Genomic DNA, 19,681 nt, shown 5'->3' with positions numbered 1-19,681 from the left:
CATAACATACACAACTTTTCCTCTTTCCTCAATTTCCCAGAATACACTGTCATTGCAGTCCACTGCTGTGTCCAGATATTGTGTTATACATGTAAATTACATGTCACATCCTTATGTACACACTAATAAACAAATCTGAACACCTGATAATCATTTGTCATGTTTAGGAACAGAAGACTGTAATATAGTAGTAGAAGTAGTAGTAGTAGTAGTAATAGTATATCTCATGTTAACAGCAGGACATCAAGCAGACTCGCTGTTCTGACATTACTCATTGAGAAGATAGATTTGATCATTAGTTGAAATTCTTTATGGTCCTTCAGTTTTCTAAGCCCACACACACACACACACACCTGCCAGACTCCAATGACTGCGTTGGCCACCAGAATGAGCAGGATGACAATAGGCTCCACGAAAGCTGTGGTCGACTCCTCCCCCTCCTCAAACAGTGCCAACACCTAATGAACAAACACAACATATATTACACCTACCTCACATTCAAAGCTCAGTTCTGTTAAGGTTACTGAAATGAGAATTCACACATTCTTAAAAAAAAAAAAAAAATTATAGACACACTACATTTCTACACCATTCTATTCACTTCCATAAGTTTGGGAAAAGAAATTAAGAAATTAATTGTAACTTTTATTTAGCAAGGACACATTGAATTGATCAAAAATGTCAGTAAAGACATTTATAATGTTACAAATTATTTCAATTTCTGAATACTGGAGTAATGGCTTCTGAAAAAATAGTTGCCATCACAGGAATAAATTACATTTTAAAATATATTCAAATAGAAAACAGTTTGTAACAATTTGTAAAATTTCAATAATATTTCACAACATTACTGTTTTTACTCAGTATCGGATGCCCGATACTGAGCTCCTGTACTCGTACTCGTACTCATTAAAATGCCCCGATACCAAACGCCGATACACACATGAATCTAGCAGCCTGTGTGAAATGCGCTAGGCTGTACTTGTCCCTTTCATTCTGCACCAGTACAAATACGTGTACGCGTTGCGCGTGTTTTGCTTGTTTGAGCTTGACTGTATCTATTTGATAAATGAAGTTAACCAACTAACATTATACATACTCTTTTGGCTATCGGTATCGGTACTCGGTATCGGCAAGTACCAAAAATAAAAGTATCGGTATCGGGCGAGTACTGGAAAAAGTGGTATCGGTGCATCCCTAGTTTTTACTGTATTTCTGATCAAACAAATGCAGCCTTGGAGAGCAGACTTCTTTCATAAACACAAAAAAACATCTTCTGTTGGCAGAGAAAGCAAAGTATTAATAAATTAATAATAAGTATTAATAATAAACAATACGTATTATTAATAAGTATTACTAATAAACAACTGAAAAAGTCCTTTCTGTTGAGCCCCAAGGACCCGACAGTAGTACCACTGTTTAATAAACAGTATAATAAACATCAGGATCTGTCTGTTATGAAACAAGATACAGGATCATTCCACACCCGTTACAAATATTCCAGTGAAATCATGCCATCAGGTACATGCCCCGGGCATATATGTGGGAGTTTGGGGTGGGAGGCATTTTCAGAAAAACCCAAGTTACCTTAGAATCTAAAAAGCAGTTCAAGCAATATGCATGATAAGGTAAATATACACTCTTAAAATAAAGGTGCTTCAAAAGGTTCTTCAAGCGATGCCATAGAAGAACCATTTTTGGTTCCACAAAGAACCATTCAGTCAAAGGTTCTTTAAAGAACCATCTCTTTCTTACCTTTTTATAATCTGAAGAACCTTCTTTCACCACAAAGAACCTTTTGTGAAACAGAAAGGTTCTTCAGATGTTAAACTTTATGGAACCATTTGGACAAAAAGGTTCTTCTATGGCATCGTGAAGCACCTTTATTTTTAAGAGTGTAGAGTGTAAATCCAGCTGGAATGGAATGTGACAGCTTAATTTTTGCAGATCGCAGAGACAGCCTTGAAGTTCATTACTTTCTGACAGTGTTCATCTGTTCAACTTCACATTAGAGATTGAAACTCCGGAAAAGTATGACGTGAATTGACCTGAAAGATTTGTTCAATGGCACTAAAAGTCAACAATTTCTATAAAAGGATAGTTAGAGGCAGCAAAAAAAACAAAACTGATATTGACTTTTTGGATGTCTTAAAGTAAAAAATTAAGGGGAGGGATAGAGAGCGGAAGAGAGAAAAAAAAAAAGATGAGGGAGAGGTTAAGTTGTATGGCCATGAATACACTAATAATTGTATGTACTTCATGTACTTTCTTTATAGACAAGTTATGGTGTCCTTCACAGACCTTTCATATTACGCATTTATACAGTGCTCTCTCTCCTTCCACCTAATTCTAAGCAACTTAGATACAGATCAGTCATAGAGCAGTCTGTCTTTAACCTTTCATTACAAACTGATGGGTCCCACGCAGAGGCTTCTTTAAATCCCTGAGTAACCGTGAAATAAGATGGGCAGGCAAATGAGGGGGTAGTGAATGCACAGACCAAAAAAAAATCGAAGAGGCAGAATGAGACAGTGATGAAGAGCAAAAAGAAGTCCATAAAACAAAACGGGTGGAAAGATGACAATTACTGAAATACTGAGGAAAGCCACACAGATGAGTGGCTTAGAGTTTAGATCACAGAGCTCAGCTAAATCCTGTCAAGTCATGGCTCTGGGCTACTTGTCTGACTGAGGTCTATTCACTCATAAATATCAGTAGACTGAAGATCCTCTCTGCATTCCCTCGAGTTTTTACACTTCAAACAGAATACAAATGGACTCACTAGATCGGTTCCGCTTACAAACAACGGCAAACAAACCGCTATTAGTTTAAACATTTTTCTAAGACTTCAAAGCATCCTCTTTTGTGTTCCACAGAAGAAAGTCAGTCATTCAGGTTGTAAAATATATGGAGGGTGAGTATATGATGACAGAATTTACATTTTTGGGTGAACTATCCCTTTCAGATACAATGAATGCATTCCCCTACAATTACTAGACTTTGGATCAGTTTTTCTATTGTCTAATAGAAAATAGCTAAATGACATTATACTGATGTACAGTCAGAGCCAGAGATCTTCTAAAGCCGTGACTGATAATGCGGAGAGCACTGTACACCAGTAATAGACGGACCAGATCTATGCAAGAAGGATGTTAGAAACAGCTGAAATGAAAAATGAAAGATGACAGAAAAGGAACGGTAAACTCATCAGGACAGAAGCAATACAGCTAGTTATCTGAAATGAACTCAAATGAAAATGGGCAACCATGGCTGCACATGTAGATTTGCTTGTTTCCATCCAATAGCTTTCATTCCCAGCACATGCTGTTCTAGAATGAGTCAGGCTATCATACCCTCATAACACAACACTTCAAAAAAAAACAAACAACAACTACATTTTTGTCTCTGTGGCTCCTCCGTCGCTTAGATACCAACGGCTTTGTTCTCATAACATGCAAAAAAGTCAGGAAAGCTGAATGCTAAAGATTCAGATTTTAATATATTCAAAAAGGCACACAAATGAGATCCAAGACTGGGCTGATCTCCCCGGAGTATTTCCATTGCACCATAGCATTTGTCCAGCACACACAAGGCTTTCTGGGAGGTCTAATGCAATATTTTTATCAGTTTCAAGTGCTCCACAGGACTCCAGTGGTCGGAAGACTGCTGCTCGCCTCATAGAATTTAACCACGGTTTAGACAATAAACATAGGATGAAAGACACTATGATAGATGACATGAGCAGAGTTCCAAAAGCTGATGTACCGCAGATGTCTGGGAAAAAAAGCATGTACACAAAGACCACAGCAGCTAATGTGTTATTGCAAAAAAAAAAAAAAAACACAAACATAGGAGTGTCTGACTGTCCGTTCCACTGCGGGTGAGCAAGAGCGTGTGCGTGCTCATGTTATATTACTCTCACAGAACGGCGGTGGGCTAGAGTGGTTCGACCGTGGCCCCTGTTGCTACTTGAAGTCAGACGGAAAGTTCATAAAAAGGTAAATTCATAAAAGCCAATAAGAAAAACAGACTGTGCTAACCAGTTTAACAAGTCAGAGTTTTGGAAAGTCTGGAGTCCTGCTCAGCAGAACCACAGCAACACAATCATTACGTCACAACATAAGGATAGTTTATCTACTCTAGTTTACTACTCTACTCTACTCTATTTTGAAGTCAGTTTAGAGTCAGCAAGGATGCAATAAATTGAACAAAAGTGACAAAGATATAATGTTTTAAATAAATTGAATTTTAAATTATATTAAAATAGAAGTTATTTAAAATTGTAATTTCACAAAATTTTCACTGTATTTTTGATCAAATAAATGTAGCCTTAGTGAGCATAAAAGTTTCTTGCTAAAGCATTAAACAAATATTACCGACCTCAAACTTTTGAAAGGTAGTGTATAATATTATTATTATAGATATATTATTCTAAATATTTTTAGCTGTGGTTCTATAACTCTCATGAATTTACACACTTCTCAGAGAAAATTTTAGGCAGCTGAGAGGGTGAGACAGCTGTTGGACTTTCGACACTATAAACTTGAGATCATTTGTGCCTCTGAATTCATCCTATTTGTGCAATGTCTCACACCGTTTTTTCTGCATCTTGCACCATGATCATTGCATTTTTAGGATGACGTGTCAATTTAAAAATACTTTAACTTTGAAAAACATGTCATGATTGGTCTGTTCCATTCTGTTGTGCTCTATCTCCACAAAAGAGTGTCCTACTGTAAGCCCATAACAAACATTTGGTTAACCAGACCCTAAATGAGTCTTATTTTACAGTGCTTCCTTAACTGAGCAGCCGATGATGAAAGTATGTAGTTTTACACATATCCAATTAAAAGACTTATACCTGACATAGCACTATTGAGATACACTACTGCACCGATCTCGCAGGTGATAAATGTGCAGTGCTGAAGATCTTTATTGCTTTCTTTCCAAGGCCTAACTGAAAAGAGTGCTGAATGCAGATCTAGTTTCTTTGGAGTTTTCTGACATGGTTTATGTACAAATAAGCTTTGACTTTAAGTCACCTCATTCATATACCTGCGTTCTTTGATGAAAATAAGATCCACAGAGCACAAGACACCCAGGTAAATGACCTTAAACCACACAAATGAGTCCTGGTGAAGGTTTTACATATATCATTTGACTACAAAGACAGATTTTAAAAATGAAAGGGGGAGATAAAAAAATCCCTCTCTCACTTAATATCTCTTCCACGCTCTGATTATTGACAATCATTTAGTGAAATTCGAGGTTTAGCACACCAGAATGCAATCTGGATGTGATAGATGGTCTTGTGTACTGCATTACCTCACCTAATGCATGAACTATAATTGCTATAAAACTTATGGTGGGGTCTGGCTGTCATTAGGGATGGGTACCGAAACCCGGTATTTAATCGGTCCCGGGGCTAAATTATGAAAGACCGAAGTATCGATAAGCTCTGACGTTAACGGTTCTGTTATCGGTACTGGAGAAATTAATAAAACACACATACATTTATTATTGCTATATATACATTATCTTGCAAATTCTATCTCACCAGAGTCGCCAGCTGTTTTTCAAACATTTGTCTATGATGCATTTTTGCTATTCGCAATTCAGAAGCGAGATCGTGCCCACGCGGAGGAGCTTCAGCACGCGCAACATAATTGTATTTGTCAGTTTGTTTTACTTTGTTTCTTTGTTCTTGTTCTTACTGTATCTTATCTAATGTATAAAACACTAAAAATGCCTGCACACTGGTGCATTTACAAATTGATGTTTTATATTCATTTCAATAAATATTTATTTTACATTTCAGAATATAAAGCAATGTTAATTCAGCTCTTAATTTGTCATATATATATATACTGCTTATCGATTCGGTACTTTAACGGTATTCTTATCGGTACAAGAATACCGTTAAAGTACCGAATCGATAAGCAGTATCGGTAATAATAGTAAAACCGTTAAAACCTTAACGATACCCATCCCTAGCTGTCATACTATTTATTTTGCTGGAAATAAAACACAATTTCTGAAGCACATGTAAACCAGAAAGAAAGTCACTTACGAAAGACACGCAGGCTGCCAGCAGCAGAATCCTCACCAGGAGGTCCTCAAACTGCTCCACCACCAAGTCGCACAATGATTTACCTGTGAGAGAGACGAATATGAGGATGACAAACAGACAACATTTTTAAATATTCAATGACAAGCGGGTCTTAAGTTAAGTTTGCACCAAGACATTGGGAAACCACAGTTATAACGCAGTGCATGTGTGCATAGTCTTAAACTAAGTCTTAAAAGTTTACCTCTCTAGTAAAATGACTGAGCCCGTGCTAACGGTGCAACCCATAAAGAGAGAGCAGTAACAACATGATGGAAAGATCAATATTTACCTTCTTCGGCTGGGAGCTCTGTCAGTCAAAACACGGCGAGGCAATCCGTAGTGGAATGAGAGGCAGGGTACGAGGGGAGAGAGAGAAAGAGAGGACAAAACAGAGGGTATTCTGTTAGAAAGGCCATACGGTAAAAACGTTGTTTAAACAGTTTCTTTTACATCTCACTGCACTGCCTGTGATGGTGCGAGATGGCTTCATTTTCTGCCTGAATGTTAAATACACAGAGACATGCAGTGCAATACTAAACCAGAAGATTACAGATTAGCGTAGGTAAATATTGATTTAGGATTAATGGACTTCTTCTCTCTGCAGAATAGATATGCGATTTTTTGCAGTATCTGAGCCATTCTCTACAAAGATTCCTACATTGCAAAAACAAACTGCAATACCTTCCCCGGCATCTAACACTCATTTAAAATTAATCTTAAAAAACATAAAAAGGTTGATTGTAAAAAAGGGCGGGGCTGACTTTAACTATAGAATTTTAACATCATATTTATTCATTACTGCCTGATAAAATGATCAGCTTATAGAGATGGGCCAGAATTTAATATCAGTGCATCCTCACTTATCACAAAAAAATGTACACAATATTTATAAAAAAATTTTTTTTAAAAATCGAATCCATTCAAAGTAATGTGATGTGGGCTTCTCTGAGCTTCTACAGTAGAGTGATGTAATAAAATCCATAGGAGGTACATTCACAAATGACATGCTGAATGTAAACCACAACCATTGCACACAAAGAATATCATCTTGGGTGGAAAATGTACAGATGGACCACCAACTGTGATGGCGTTTGTTTAGTGAATGTGCTTCCTCTCTTAAAGAGGGAGAATTTCATGATGAAACAAACATTTCTGGCATTGTACAGGAATCATACGACATAGATGCGCTCTGTGGCCTACACTGCTGTTTAGTCAGTTCAAGAAGATTCTCGAGTCAAAGCGTGTGGGAGCTGAAGAGCATGTGGAGAGTGGGAGGGGGCGGAGCTTCACAGACCTCTCTCTCACACACACACACACACACACGCATCATAATTACAACACAGATGCCCTCTTTGTTGAGGCTCTACCCTGAAATCTTGAGGATTCGCAGCCAATTAGCGTGCATGTCCGTCCGCGTGGGGAAATAGTGACCTCATTAATAATCAGTTCATGCTGATGCTGCTATAGGTACAATCGCTTGATAAAAGGTACGCCAACGTGTACAAGAAGAGTTTGTTTCTGGGAGACTGTTCTTGAATGGACCTAGAGAAAGCACAATGGAAAATCCTTGGAACAGACCCAAAAGATAGCGAGAAAAAATACAGGTTGTTCCTGAATTCCAACGAGCATGTGTTTGTGTGTACTTAGGTCAAGTTTAGCCTTGCGTTGTGTGGATACTATCAGGAGTTTCCCCGCCATTCTGCTCAGAGTGAAAGCCTGCATCCATATCAGTTCTGATAACCAAGAAAAGCTTGATTGCACTTGCCTTTGTCTCTGACTTATGGAAAGGGGACTTCCCTGTCTCAGTAAGACGAATATCTTGACTCCTTTCATCTCTCATTCTTGATTAACACAATTTTTGTCTCATAATCATACATTCAGGGAAAAGCTGGGAAGGAGTCATGCAAGTCATGACGTCTTCACGGTTCACGACTGCAGATGGGAACAGGCTTGATGCACATGCAGTGGAAACCAAGATGAAATTGGCATGTGGCAGAAGACCTGCAGCAGTGAAATTACACAGTGGTAAAGCATCAAGATTCCCATTTCTCTTTCAAAAAACAAGAAACACATCCAAATAGTCACACATTTGGCCCATCAATGACTGAATTTCCAGCAACACTTGGAAAAAAATAGCATGGGGGAAAAACACAAGCAATCGTGACTGCATGTTTACTTAATAATGTTCAGTCTTACTCGGCTTTTTAATGTTTTTTTCGTAACTAAACAAGCATGAATGGAGGGAATGAGACCGTTCAGATGTACAAGTGAATGAGAGGGAGGGAGAAAGGCATGAAAGAGTTCTGCTTTGAAGAACAGAGCAGATTCTTCTCTTTATCTTTCCTCAGGCTATGAGATCTGTCTGTACTAGAGAGCCTGAGAATCTGAAGTCGAGTGCTCCGTCTATGTTATATAAGTGCAATGATGTACTTCAAATGCTCCGATAACTGAGAGTCATTCTTTTATCTTTAGGGGCCCTGTGCATACATTACAGGAAGCAAGAATATCCCATACAGTTTTCCTTTCTCCTCTGAATTATCAGCTACAGAAGCACTGGCAGACCTCATCAAATCAGTTCAATACTTTGAATTATAGATAAACAAGTTCTAGTTTAAAGTGCCCCTATTATGCCATTTTTAAGGTTGCTAATATTGTTTTATGAGTCACCTAAAACAGGTTTACATGCATGCAAGGTAAAAAAACACGTTAGTTTTCTCAAAAAATAATTTAATTTGACCTAATTTCTAAATGATTCGTAAACGACTCGTGCGAAGCAGTTCAAAGAATCAGTCTCTCTAAACCCCTCCTTTCCGTGAGCCCTCACTGCTGTGATTGGTCAGATGGCACAGTCCTTTGTGATTGGTCCAGAGCCGTAGAGAGATTAGCTCTGGATTGGTCTACCGCGTACAGCGCGTGTCGGAAACAAAGCGCCCATTGCCATGACGGAATGACAGCCCTGGAGACTTGTCAATACATAGAAAAGATGGTATTGATTGTACCTTACCAATTTGAGCCGGAGTCTGATGATGAAACGGTTGAAATGGCTGATCGACAAAAGACTGAAACGGATCATAGTTGATCATCTGTCTGTGTTTCTATGTCCTGCCAGTGTAAACATTCAAGTATTTTAAACATTCAAGCACACAAAGAGGCGAAAGAGAACTTAATTCAGTACCTGAACGCTGTTTTCTGTGTGCACTCACCACTCACTCAAAGCGTGCACAAAGAGAGCCATGTTTCAGACAACGAACAGACACAGAATTGATTCCTCTTTAGTGTATCCTTGTGCTTGAACGGACACATACACTCAAAATGATCTCTACAAGTATTCTCATAAACACAGTCAGTTATGTCTTAAGTGAACGTAAACTAGGGCTGAACGATTAATTGCATTTGCGATAATATCGCAATATGAAAAAACAAGATTTTTCAATCGCAGAGACTGCGATTACACTCGGTCACGTGACACGTGAGAGTAAAGAGGTGTGTTCCACTTGAAGATCGATCGGTGTAGCCTTTGACATCAAAGTACAGCGAGAGAAAGCATACGGAGACGTCCACGCTCTCTTATAGCTCTCGCAGTACTTTGATGACACACACCCATAGGTCTAAGCAGCGCTGCTTCAAGTCGAGCGCGGGCCATCAGCAGAAAAATAAAAAAATAAAACCATAAACAGCCAAAGGACGTAATTAGAATGGGAGATGGATCGGTTTGTGAAAGCGAAGAGAAAAGCCATAGATGAAGTCGCACAGACCCAGGCAGGTGCTGGTCATTCAAAAGCTAAATGCAGAAAATATGAAAATATCGGCTTCATCTAATAGTGTGTTGGTCATACTATACAATGATTTATAGCTCATAAAGAGCTTTAAAAAATAATTGCATATTAAATCGCAATCGCAATATTGGTAAAAAAAAATCGCAATTAGATTATTTTCCAAAATCGTTCAGCCCTAACGTAAACAGTGGAGAAAGAAATCGCATGTGTATAATTATATTGGATCTGTGCATTAGGTCTTAAAAGGACAGCAGTCAATAAATACCTGCTGCTGTCTGTGTCATTATGTTAATTAGGGCTGCCACTAACGACTATTTTTATTTCGATTAATCTATCGACTAATTTATATATTAATCGATTAATCTAAACGATTAATTTCCCGCACAAGATTTATAAATGATTTACCTTACAAATATGATGAAATGGCGCAAGTTGCGTTCCCAGATGAACGTTATAATAAACCAAAAATCACAACAACATGCAGAGATGGGAGTTTGAGACGCTCCACACGTGTAAATGATAACAGTTCCTGTGTGACGCACGTACTACACGCATGTAAATAATTAAAGTGCATATACTGTATTAGAACTGCATCGCATATAATTATTTAATTAAATCGTAGCGTTTGTGAATTCACAATTATGCTTAATTATGTAATATAATAATTATTTTTAAATGGGTTTAATATATCATGCAGCCTTGGAAAACAGACTAATAATGTGTTTTATACATTCTCGTCTGTGAAATGCGCCACTTCCGGTATTTTGCCGGTTAGTCGACGCAAGCAAAATGAAGTCGAGGATTTTTTTTTTAAAAATGTAAAATTGAATAGTCTAATAAAATCGATGAATCACGACAGCCCTAATGTTAATCAAACAACAAAACACAGACTATAACAAAGATTAATCTACATTTAATTAATACATATTTTTTTACACGTAATTATTACATTTCTGTACCTGAAAACTAATGTTAGTATTTTATTTTTTTACTTTGTTCTGTTTTATTTATCTAGGCTATGCTTGTAATTTATTTATTTGTCCTTATTTTATTACTGATGGTTCACTTGTCTTTAAAAATGTTTGACCTTTATTAGTTAGCCTATGTTACTAGTTCTTGCTGTGGTATCGAAGAAGTACTCTTTAAATAATAAAGAACCTTTTTTTTTTTTGCTCATCCAAAAAATTATCCGATCTGTGACTCAAAATCAAGGATATGATCCAAACCATGGATTTTGTGATCCGTTGCACCCCTACTATCTTGACTTGTTATTTGAAGAAAAAGTACAATCACAGAAGTTATTGATCATGCTGATTTGTCCGCAGTGAATTTCAGCTGATGTATTTTTTTATTCGGTCTAGTTAAATTTATTTTGGGCTACCAAAATCTGAAGAATGCCTGCCCGAAGGGCTACTGGGGATTTTGAAGTTTTGCGAGCCCTGAATTTTATGATATCTGCTGTATATTCAACATGACACTGACCTCAATAAGACTTCAGTGACCATTTGATGAACCAATGAATAACATCCTCTTACCATGTACAGGGCTGGGTATCAAGTTCGATACTTTTTAGGCACCGACCGAATTGCCTCGATACCATCGATTATCGAAAAACATCTCGTCGTTCGGTACCAAATTTCGATACCTAAGGGGTTAATCTCATCACCGTCAGTGAGCCAATAAGTCTGCATCACTAGTGTTCGACTACAAATGGCCCGGCGAAGATCGATCAGAGTTTTGACATCCGCGAGAGCGATTCAAAAGCGTACTGAGCAGTCTGCTCTCTATAGCTCTCGTGGTACTGTAATACACCGATCAGACTGCACAGTCGGTCTGCAACAAGTCGAACACACCTACTAGTTTACACCGGTTACACTCAGAGATGTGGCTCTAGTGTGAATGCGTCCCAGCCCCCTTAGATATAAGGCTACATTTACACTAGTACATTTTTGTTTTAAAATGAAAAGATCCTCGTTATACTGGCGTTTCCACTGCGTTTCAAGCCGGCTTTACACTATCTCCGACAAACAACAGACCAGAAGTCATTCATTTCCAATGGAGAGTAGTGCGGGAGCTGCGTGGAGCTCCGATCATATGCAGAAGTCCGTTCATACTACACGACCGAATGCGCGTGTTACGTGACCATTCATGCACACATCATGCTACATAAGACAATAAATAAGATTTATATTCCACTTTTACTCAAAACTCACTTTAAACCACCATCAACAGGGACGGATTAACGCACGGGCCTACCGGGCATGTGCCCAGGGCACTTGACAATATTTCTATGAATAAATCTCTGACAGAGACTATCAGCCAATCACTGTGTGCATAGTAAGTATGCTGACATCATCCATAGCAACAAGGTCAACCCTGCCCTTACTCTTAGCTTAAGATTTATTTATTTATTTAGTCATTTAGCAGATGCTTTTATCCAAAGCGACTTACAAATGAGGACAATAAAAGCAGTCAAAAACTAACAAAAGAGCAACAATATATAAGTGCAAATGACAAGTCTCAGTTAGCCTAACGCAGTACACGTAGCAAGGTATATATATATAATAAAAGTGCGACTAATAGTCGACTAATGCTTAAAATGAACGACTACTAGTCGACCAGAAAAATCTTTAGTCGAGGGCAGCCCTAATGCATATTGACTAATTGGTTACGAGAAGCATACATATAAGAGGCTGACAATTAGCTGAATATATAGCCTACTTGTTTAATTAGTGACACTTAGCCTGCATTTTAAAATCTTTATTTGAATGTGGCAATTAACATTTTTATTTTAAAACCTTTATTTGAATATGGCAACATAATATTGCGCTCTACAATATTTATATGAATAAATCTCTGACAGAGACTATCAGCCAATCACTGTGTGCATAGTTAGTAAGTATGCTGACATCATCCATAGCAACAAGGTCAACCCCGCCCTTACTCTTAGCTTAAGACTTCTGTCTATTTCTTAGTAAAAGTTTGTTTCAGCAGCTTTGTGAATAGGTTTTAAGAGAAAATGCTTAGCTAAAAACTTTTACTGCTATTTTTACTTTTACTGCTATTTAGGCTACTACCACTCTTAGTGGTAAGATAAAATGTTTTGTGAATACGGGCCCTGGTCGGCTAAGAATGGTGCAGGCATTTCCCTAATTCATCTTGAGGCACCTTTCACTTTACAGCATCAAAAGACTGCAGGTCTCTTTTTGGTTTCCTGAGCCCATTGGCATAGTCTGCAGCTCATGATAACCATAGCGGGTTCAGCTCTAATTCAACATATTATGTAAGAGGAATATGAACTCATCTGAAGTCTGTTATGGAAAGAAATCGCCTCACAGAGCAGCAGCATGTTCCTCCAGTGGTGTGGAAAAAGTGGGTGGCAGGACAGGGGGAGTAATGGCCCTGAGTTTCCCTCTCTTTCCAGTTGTGTGTGTGTGTGTGCGCGCGCATTTATCAGGGCATGCTGTCTTCCTGTCGCTTCACCTCGCTTGTTCTAGGTGCATTTTGCCTTGCAAATATTGAGGAAATTGCTAAACTGAAACCTCAAACCAGAGAACAAGAGTGATTTCTTAGTGAGAAACTAATACTCTGTAGGCATTTCTGGGCCCGACCGCCAGCCTGAACACAAACAAAACCTTTGTGGGAGGAAGGAGGGTGGGAAAGGCAGAGAAAGAGAGGAGGGATGGAAGGGGTTCCCTGTAAGGGTGTGCCAAGGATTCCCTCAGAGTCATCTGGGCCGTGTCTGCTTGTCTGGCCTAGGCACATTCCTACATTGTGACTTCACCCAGCCCTCACACATAAACACATGCATACGCACAAGCTTGCTTTTGTTATCCCCCTTTAAATTCATCTTGCTCTACTTTTCCACCCTCTTTTTCAACTATCTTTCCCTCTCTTTCACTCTACAACCACACAGTAAATGAAAACAAGTGGCAGTCTGTTTACACACCAGTCAGTGGGAGAGGGGAAACACTTCCTGGAAACAGTTGCCAACAACACACAGAGCCTGTAACGTCTGTACCCGGGGAAGTCGGAGGACAAGTGAGAGCATGGCAGCACACAGTAGGATGCAGTGAAAGTGCGGCCCAGCTGAGCTCACAGCTAACCTGAAATAACTCTGACTCTATTTACTTCCTAAATTAAATAAACCCAATCTTACTACTGCATATGATTCCTAAATGAAATGTTATTCTTAAAAAAACAAAACAAAATATCATCTTCATTAAAAAAAAAAATACCACCTCTAAAACAACTGTTATTATCCCTAATACCACAATGGGCAGGGAAAAAATTATATTGACCAATAATATCACAATCTAGTATGTTAATCTCTCCCATTGATTAAAAAGGCACTAACATGAAATTAGCAAAATATCCTTTCTTCTGTATTGTGAGAGCTTATCAAAAAAGAATAAATGTAGGGCGGGGATTTTAAGGTTGGGCTCTGCACTCAAAAACAGAGATGAATGAATCAAGTTATGATACTTTAAATATTACAAGGTCAAAATTAAAAAAATAAATATACAAACATAAGCATGGATGAATTGTTCACAATAGATCAATAGCAAGCATTTAGAAAACTGAAACAAAACCATTTCATGTCAAATTTAATGATGCACCAATTTTACAGTTCTGGCTGATACTGATACCATCAGTTATTTTTATGTTATGGACAAAATTTAGGCTACTAATTATACTATGTACATCCAAATAAAAGTAAAATAAAAACTGAATAGTTTAATGCAAGTGAATTTAGGAATCACATTGCAATATGAAAAATGCATATATTTTAAGATTTTTTTTAGAGATTGCATTTAACTTATTAAATTATTAGTGCCTTTGAAGATTAACTGTAAGTAAGCATTATAGGGCTGGGTTTTGACACAAATTTCACGATTCGATTTGATTCTCATTCACAAGCTTGCGATTCGATTCAATTCAATATTGATTATTTTGGATATAGAACAACACCGCTGTACCTCCGACTAGAATGTCCAACAAAACGTCCGAATAATCAAAAACCGGAAAAATGTTGTCTGGGATGTGCTGCTTAATGTTAAGGAGTTCGTCTCTGGTAAAACTTATAGAAGAAGAGTGACAAAACACAGAACAAACAAACAAAAACAATAGAAGACTCGCGGAGCTCAGCGTCCTTGCTGCCATTTGCGGCGCCATGCTGGTATCAATCAATAAAGTTACAATTACATAATAATATTTCTACTTACATTTTTTTTTTTTAAATATTAACATTTAAACGGTGGCTGTCATAAAAACTTGACAGATTTATTTAAGCATAAATTAAACATGGAAGAACAGTAAAAATTATAATATGTTGGTGAATATATTTAGCAAAGTGTTCCTCTCTATAATTTATTTTTCTAGCTGACTAACGAGTTTATGGTCACAGAATATGTTTGTTTCTGAGGTAAATGTGGCGTTACGTGACATTGTTTACAAGCCGTTATATTGACGTCTTTGCGCAGCTGAAACACTGTTTGAGCCATTACATGAGACAGGATACGGATTATAAAGTTGTACTCTTTCTTTTAACTTACCTTCGGATGTTTAGTCATGTTAATTCTGTGCTGAAACTGGTATTAAAGTGGAGGAGATGATCGGTTCACGTGCGCTACGCGCTGCCGCGTCTGTTGAACTGAGGCACTATTAAACAGCACCAACACGGCATTTATTGTTTGAATACTGCAATACAATGGACAGAATTTGAAACCTGAGACTTTTTTTCATATCAAAATTAACAAAACACAAAGCTTATTGCAATTTATTGGATGGGAGGTGCGCTTCAATGTTCTGTCCATTAACTGAAAACAGGCTAGACTAATCGATTCTTGGGATTTAAGAATCGATATAGTTTCGTAAAAATGTGAATCGATTAAAATCGAGATATCGATATTTTTTACCCAGCCCTAAAGCATTAGATGGCGGCAAAAAGTAACGTAAAATTTAGAAGAAAATGAGCATGCACAATTAAGTATCCAATACTAACCATACTGGTTTAAAAAAATCCACCACCTATGAAAATCTCTAGCCTATTCACCTACAAAGTCTGTATTCTGGTCTCTACATGCGAGTCAAGTCCCTCCTTTAAATGCAAGCCAATGGGCTTTTTTTGCCTTATTTATTGTCCACCATACAAAGGTTAGATTGCTCAGAAAAGCACACAACATTTTTAACATGGTGAATGAACTGAAGTACTATTCAAGTCCATAGCTCAAACACTGCAATACAGCAGTGTTTAATATTAATTTAATATTCGGGGTTAGGGATTTATTAAAAAAAATTAATTTGTAAAAAAAATAAATAAACATTATGGAAAGCAAAATTACAGATGATGTTTCAAATCTGCTTTTTCTGTTTCCGTCAGTTTCTGTCTCTTTCAACCACGAAAACTTTAAGTTTTAAGAGTAGTTGCCATGACCACCTGGCTCGTGGACATGGCTGGAACAACATTGGCTCTGTCAACATTCACCCAAAATAAATGTTATGCAACACAAATCCTACTCTTGATTTATAACCACTTCAATTATCACAACAACACTATACTACTATAAATAAGAAGTGACTCTCAATACATAAAGGCGCTGTCTGAATTCATGTGAACCAAGTCGTATGATCAATGTACTGTGCGTTGAAGGCAGAACATAATTCCTTGCTTTAAGTGGCATTTACAAAGCAGTCATTAAGCTTCTCAAAATAACTTGGAAGGAATTCTAATGTAGTCGTGCTGGAGTTATTTACTTCTGTCATGACGAAAACTACAGCGAAAAAGACACTTTAAAGTCACTGAAAGTGTAACTGTCGATTATTGTGAATAAATCACTAATAATCCACTCATTTGTGATTTGTATGACTACAGGACTATGTGTACATAAACACTACTAGGACTAAACATGCAAAAGCTCAAGTTAAACTTCAAAGTGAGGGCCAAAATGCCTGGAAAACCTTTGCATAAAGAGGCATTCACACATACAGTGATTAAGGAGGTTGCCAGGTCTCTGTTGGTTTCTTGTAGCCATTCCTACTACAACTGTAGACGGCAGTGTATCATGTGAGCTACTGCGTCTGTTCCGCCATGGGAAGTGGCTACTCATTTGCATGAAGTTCAACTCTGCAAAACTTGTTGCATCACCAACGGTTGCTTTTACTCACACAGCTAGACAGACACTGCTAACTCTCACAAAAAATGAGAATAAGTTCAAGTCACTTTGCCACTGTTTGTATGAACGCCCCTATGAGTCAACATTAGTGCTGTGTTCAAAATATCGATACGACGATGTATCGTCACAGAGATTTGACGATACGAGTATCGATACAGCTGGCCCTGTATCGATATCGTGGCACGTGTGCAGCAGTGGACCGCGCTTAATTTGTTTAAAATTTTACAACGTTTAAAATGGAGTAGAAAAGTGTGAGGTTCTAAAAATAAATGAATAGAATGAAAAATCGGGCTAAAATCGTGCAGTGTGAACTCAGCATTAGGTATCGAAATTTGGTACCGAACGACGAGACGTTTTTCGATACTCGATGGTATCGAGGCAATTCGGTCGGTGCCTAAAAAGTATCGAACTCGATACCCAGCCCTAGTTACAGACATAAACACTGTTACTGTAAACCAATGTTATTAAATATACCTCAAAATAATTTAAGCACACCTGGAATACATGCGTAACTATTCTCACACACACACACACTCACACACACACACTAAGTTTACATTTCATATTTATTGTTATTTAATTGTCTACTTCATGGCCAGCTCGAAGCACTGTTATTGGCTTACATAACAACACTGTTTCCCTCTGCAGGGGAAGCTCTGCATACAAAGTACTGTTACTGTAAACCAATGTTATTAAATATACCTCAAAATAATTTAAGCACACCTGGAATACATGCGTAACTATTCTCACACACACACACACTCACACTAAGTTTACATTTCATATTTATTGTTATTTAATTGTCTACTTCATGGCCAGCTCGAAGCATTGTTATTGGCTTACATAACAACACTGTTTCCCTCTGAAGGGGAAGCTCTGGTCTCATACAAAGTTTCCACTGGCACGGTACAACAACATACATCACTAACAGCGATCCTCGGTTTTAACAGAACAACCTTCCCATCTGCAACACACATACACACACAACATAAATCATTTCTCACTCAGAGAAATTTTTTTTGGATGTTTCCATTTAAAAACACAGAGCATCAAGCACAGTTACCAGCAACAGCGAATACGTCGAAGTTCAGTCAGTGGACTAGCTGACTAATGGGTCTTAAAGGGATAATTGACCCAAAAATGTTAAACTCTGTCATCATTTACTCACTCTCATGTTCTTCCAAACCTTTATGAATATCTTATGCAGAACACAGAAGAAAATATTTAAAAGAATGTTGGTAAGCAAACATTTTGGTGACCACTGACTTCCAGAGGGGGGAAAACACTGAGACTAGGCCTGGGCGATAAAACGGTATCGATATTTATCGATGGTACACCTTCTTCGATAACGATAGAAAACATGTTCGATATAGCACACGATATAGGCACGTGCTAAGAGTGACGCAGACAGCACACACAAACACGAACACATGTTGAAATGAGTGCTGTGCCTGCCTGTGAAGAGGAGATTGTGAATAAAGAATGAATATACATTGGATTGTACTAATGAATGTTAGGTGTGCAAATATTTATTTTAAATTCGACTAATATTCATTCTTTATAATAAACATTTGCATTTGAATGTTAGGTGTGCATCAGGGAGCGTCATCAGTGGCGCACGAGATGCGGTGATAAAAATGTAAGTGACGTTGTTGCATTTTAATGTTTTAGAAACGTGCAGTGCTCATGTTTATTCAACGAAGTCAAACGGCACAAATAAATCAATGTATGGGAAACACTGGTAATGTATATCGAAATATCGGAAATGTGTTTAAAAATCATATCACCGTTATTGAAAAAAATTATATCGCGATACATATTGATATTGAATTATTGTCCAGCCCTAATTAACCCTCTAGTTAAAGAAAATTCTATTTCAAGTGCACCACACTTGAAGTTGTCGACATGATGTAAATGTTAAACAAATCATTTGTTAAATATCTTTGCAAAAAAGTTGAATGAACTACAACTACATCTTGTACAAACTTGTCTTATACATAGTATAAGTTCAGAAATAATAAAAGGAAAATGCTTTAAAAAAAATCTCAAAAGTCAAAGTAATTCAAATTCAAAATGACTGAAGGTATAACACCAGTAGACTATAACTATGAATGTTCTGTAAAAACAATGAACAGCAGCTTTCAGCCTGTCACCATGATGCAAACATAAAATTTCCTTCCTCTACCTGACCTACAGATCTGGGAAAATACAACAACTTAAAAGACAGAACCATGTCCACAAAAACACATGCACTTACACTCATTCATAAATAGCAGACAGACATACAAGAACACACAACATTTTCTCTTGCAGTGTATGCAACCTAGCTACTTCGGCATAGTGTGAAAGAAAAGAGAAATTGTTATGATTAATAAAAACACGAGCCAAATGAGCGGTTTGCCACAAGGAGGTGATGCTGTGAGTAGGGGTGGAACGGTTCGTGGAAAAAAATCGAACCGTACGGTTCTCCACACGCGGTTCGGCACACGCTAGGACCGCGGTTCAACTTAAATCTGACAACGCATCTGTATGGTTTGCTATAAATAACACGTAAAACAAACAGGGTTCGGCTAATATATGTTTCTGTTGATGGATGCGCATTCTGGCTTCCCAATACATTA

At 37.7% G+C, this 19,681-nt stretch overlaps 1 protein-coding gene across 4 annotated transcripts in view; it reads right to left on the bottom strand.

The window, feature by feature from the left end:
* The window catches only part of LOC107748501 (sarcoplasmic/endoplasmic reticulum calcium ATPase 2-like), a 72,675-nt gene that overhangs the window by 40,092 nt on the left and 12,902 nt on the right, over window positions 1–19,681 (bottom strand). For 3 of the 4 annotated variants that reach the window (XM_016563296.1, XM_016563293.1, XM_016563294.1), the window contains exons 2-4: window positions 6,399–6,416; window positions 6,071–6,153; window positions 354–458 (exon numbers count right to left, since the gene is read on the bottom strand). In XM_016563296.1, coding sequence (XP_016418782.1) covers window positions 354–458; window positions 6,071–6,153; window positions 6,399–6,416 — 206 coding nt within the window. Of the gene's footprint in view, window positions 1–353; window positions 459–6,070; window positions 6,154–6,394; window positions 6,417–19,681 lie in introns of all 4 variants that reach the window. The other variant, XM_016563295.1, reaches the window with a different exon arrangement.

This window comes from Sinocyclocheilus rhinocerous, unplaced genomic scaffold (assembly GCF_001515625.1).
Source record: "Sinocyclocheilus rhinocerous isolate Xijiao unplaced genomic scaffold, SAMN03320098_v1.1 scaffold230, whole genome shotgun sequence".
Classification (NCBI taxonomy): Eukaryota; Metazoa; Chordata; class Actinopteri; order Cypriniformes; family Cyprinidae; genus Sinocyclocheilus; species Sinocyclocheilus rhinocerous.
Note: the sequence above shows the minus strand (reverse complement) of the source record. Positions and strands in the feature narration are given on the sequence as shown.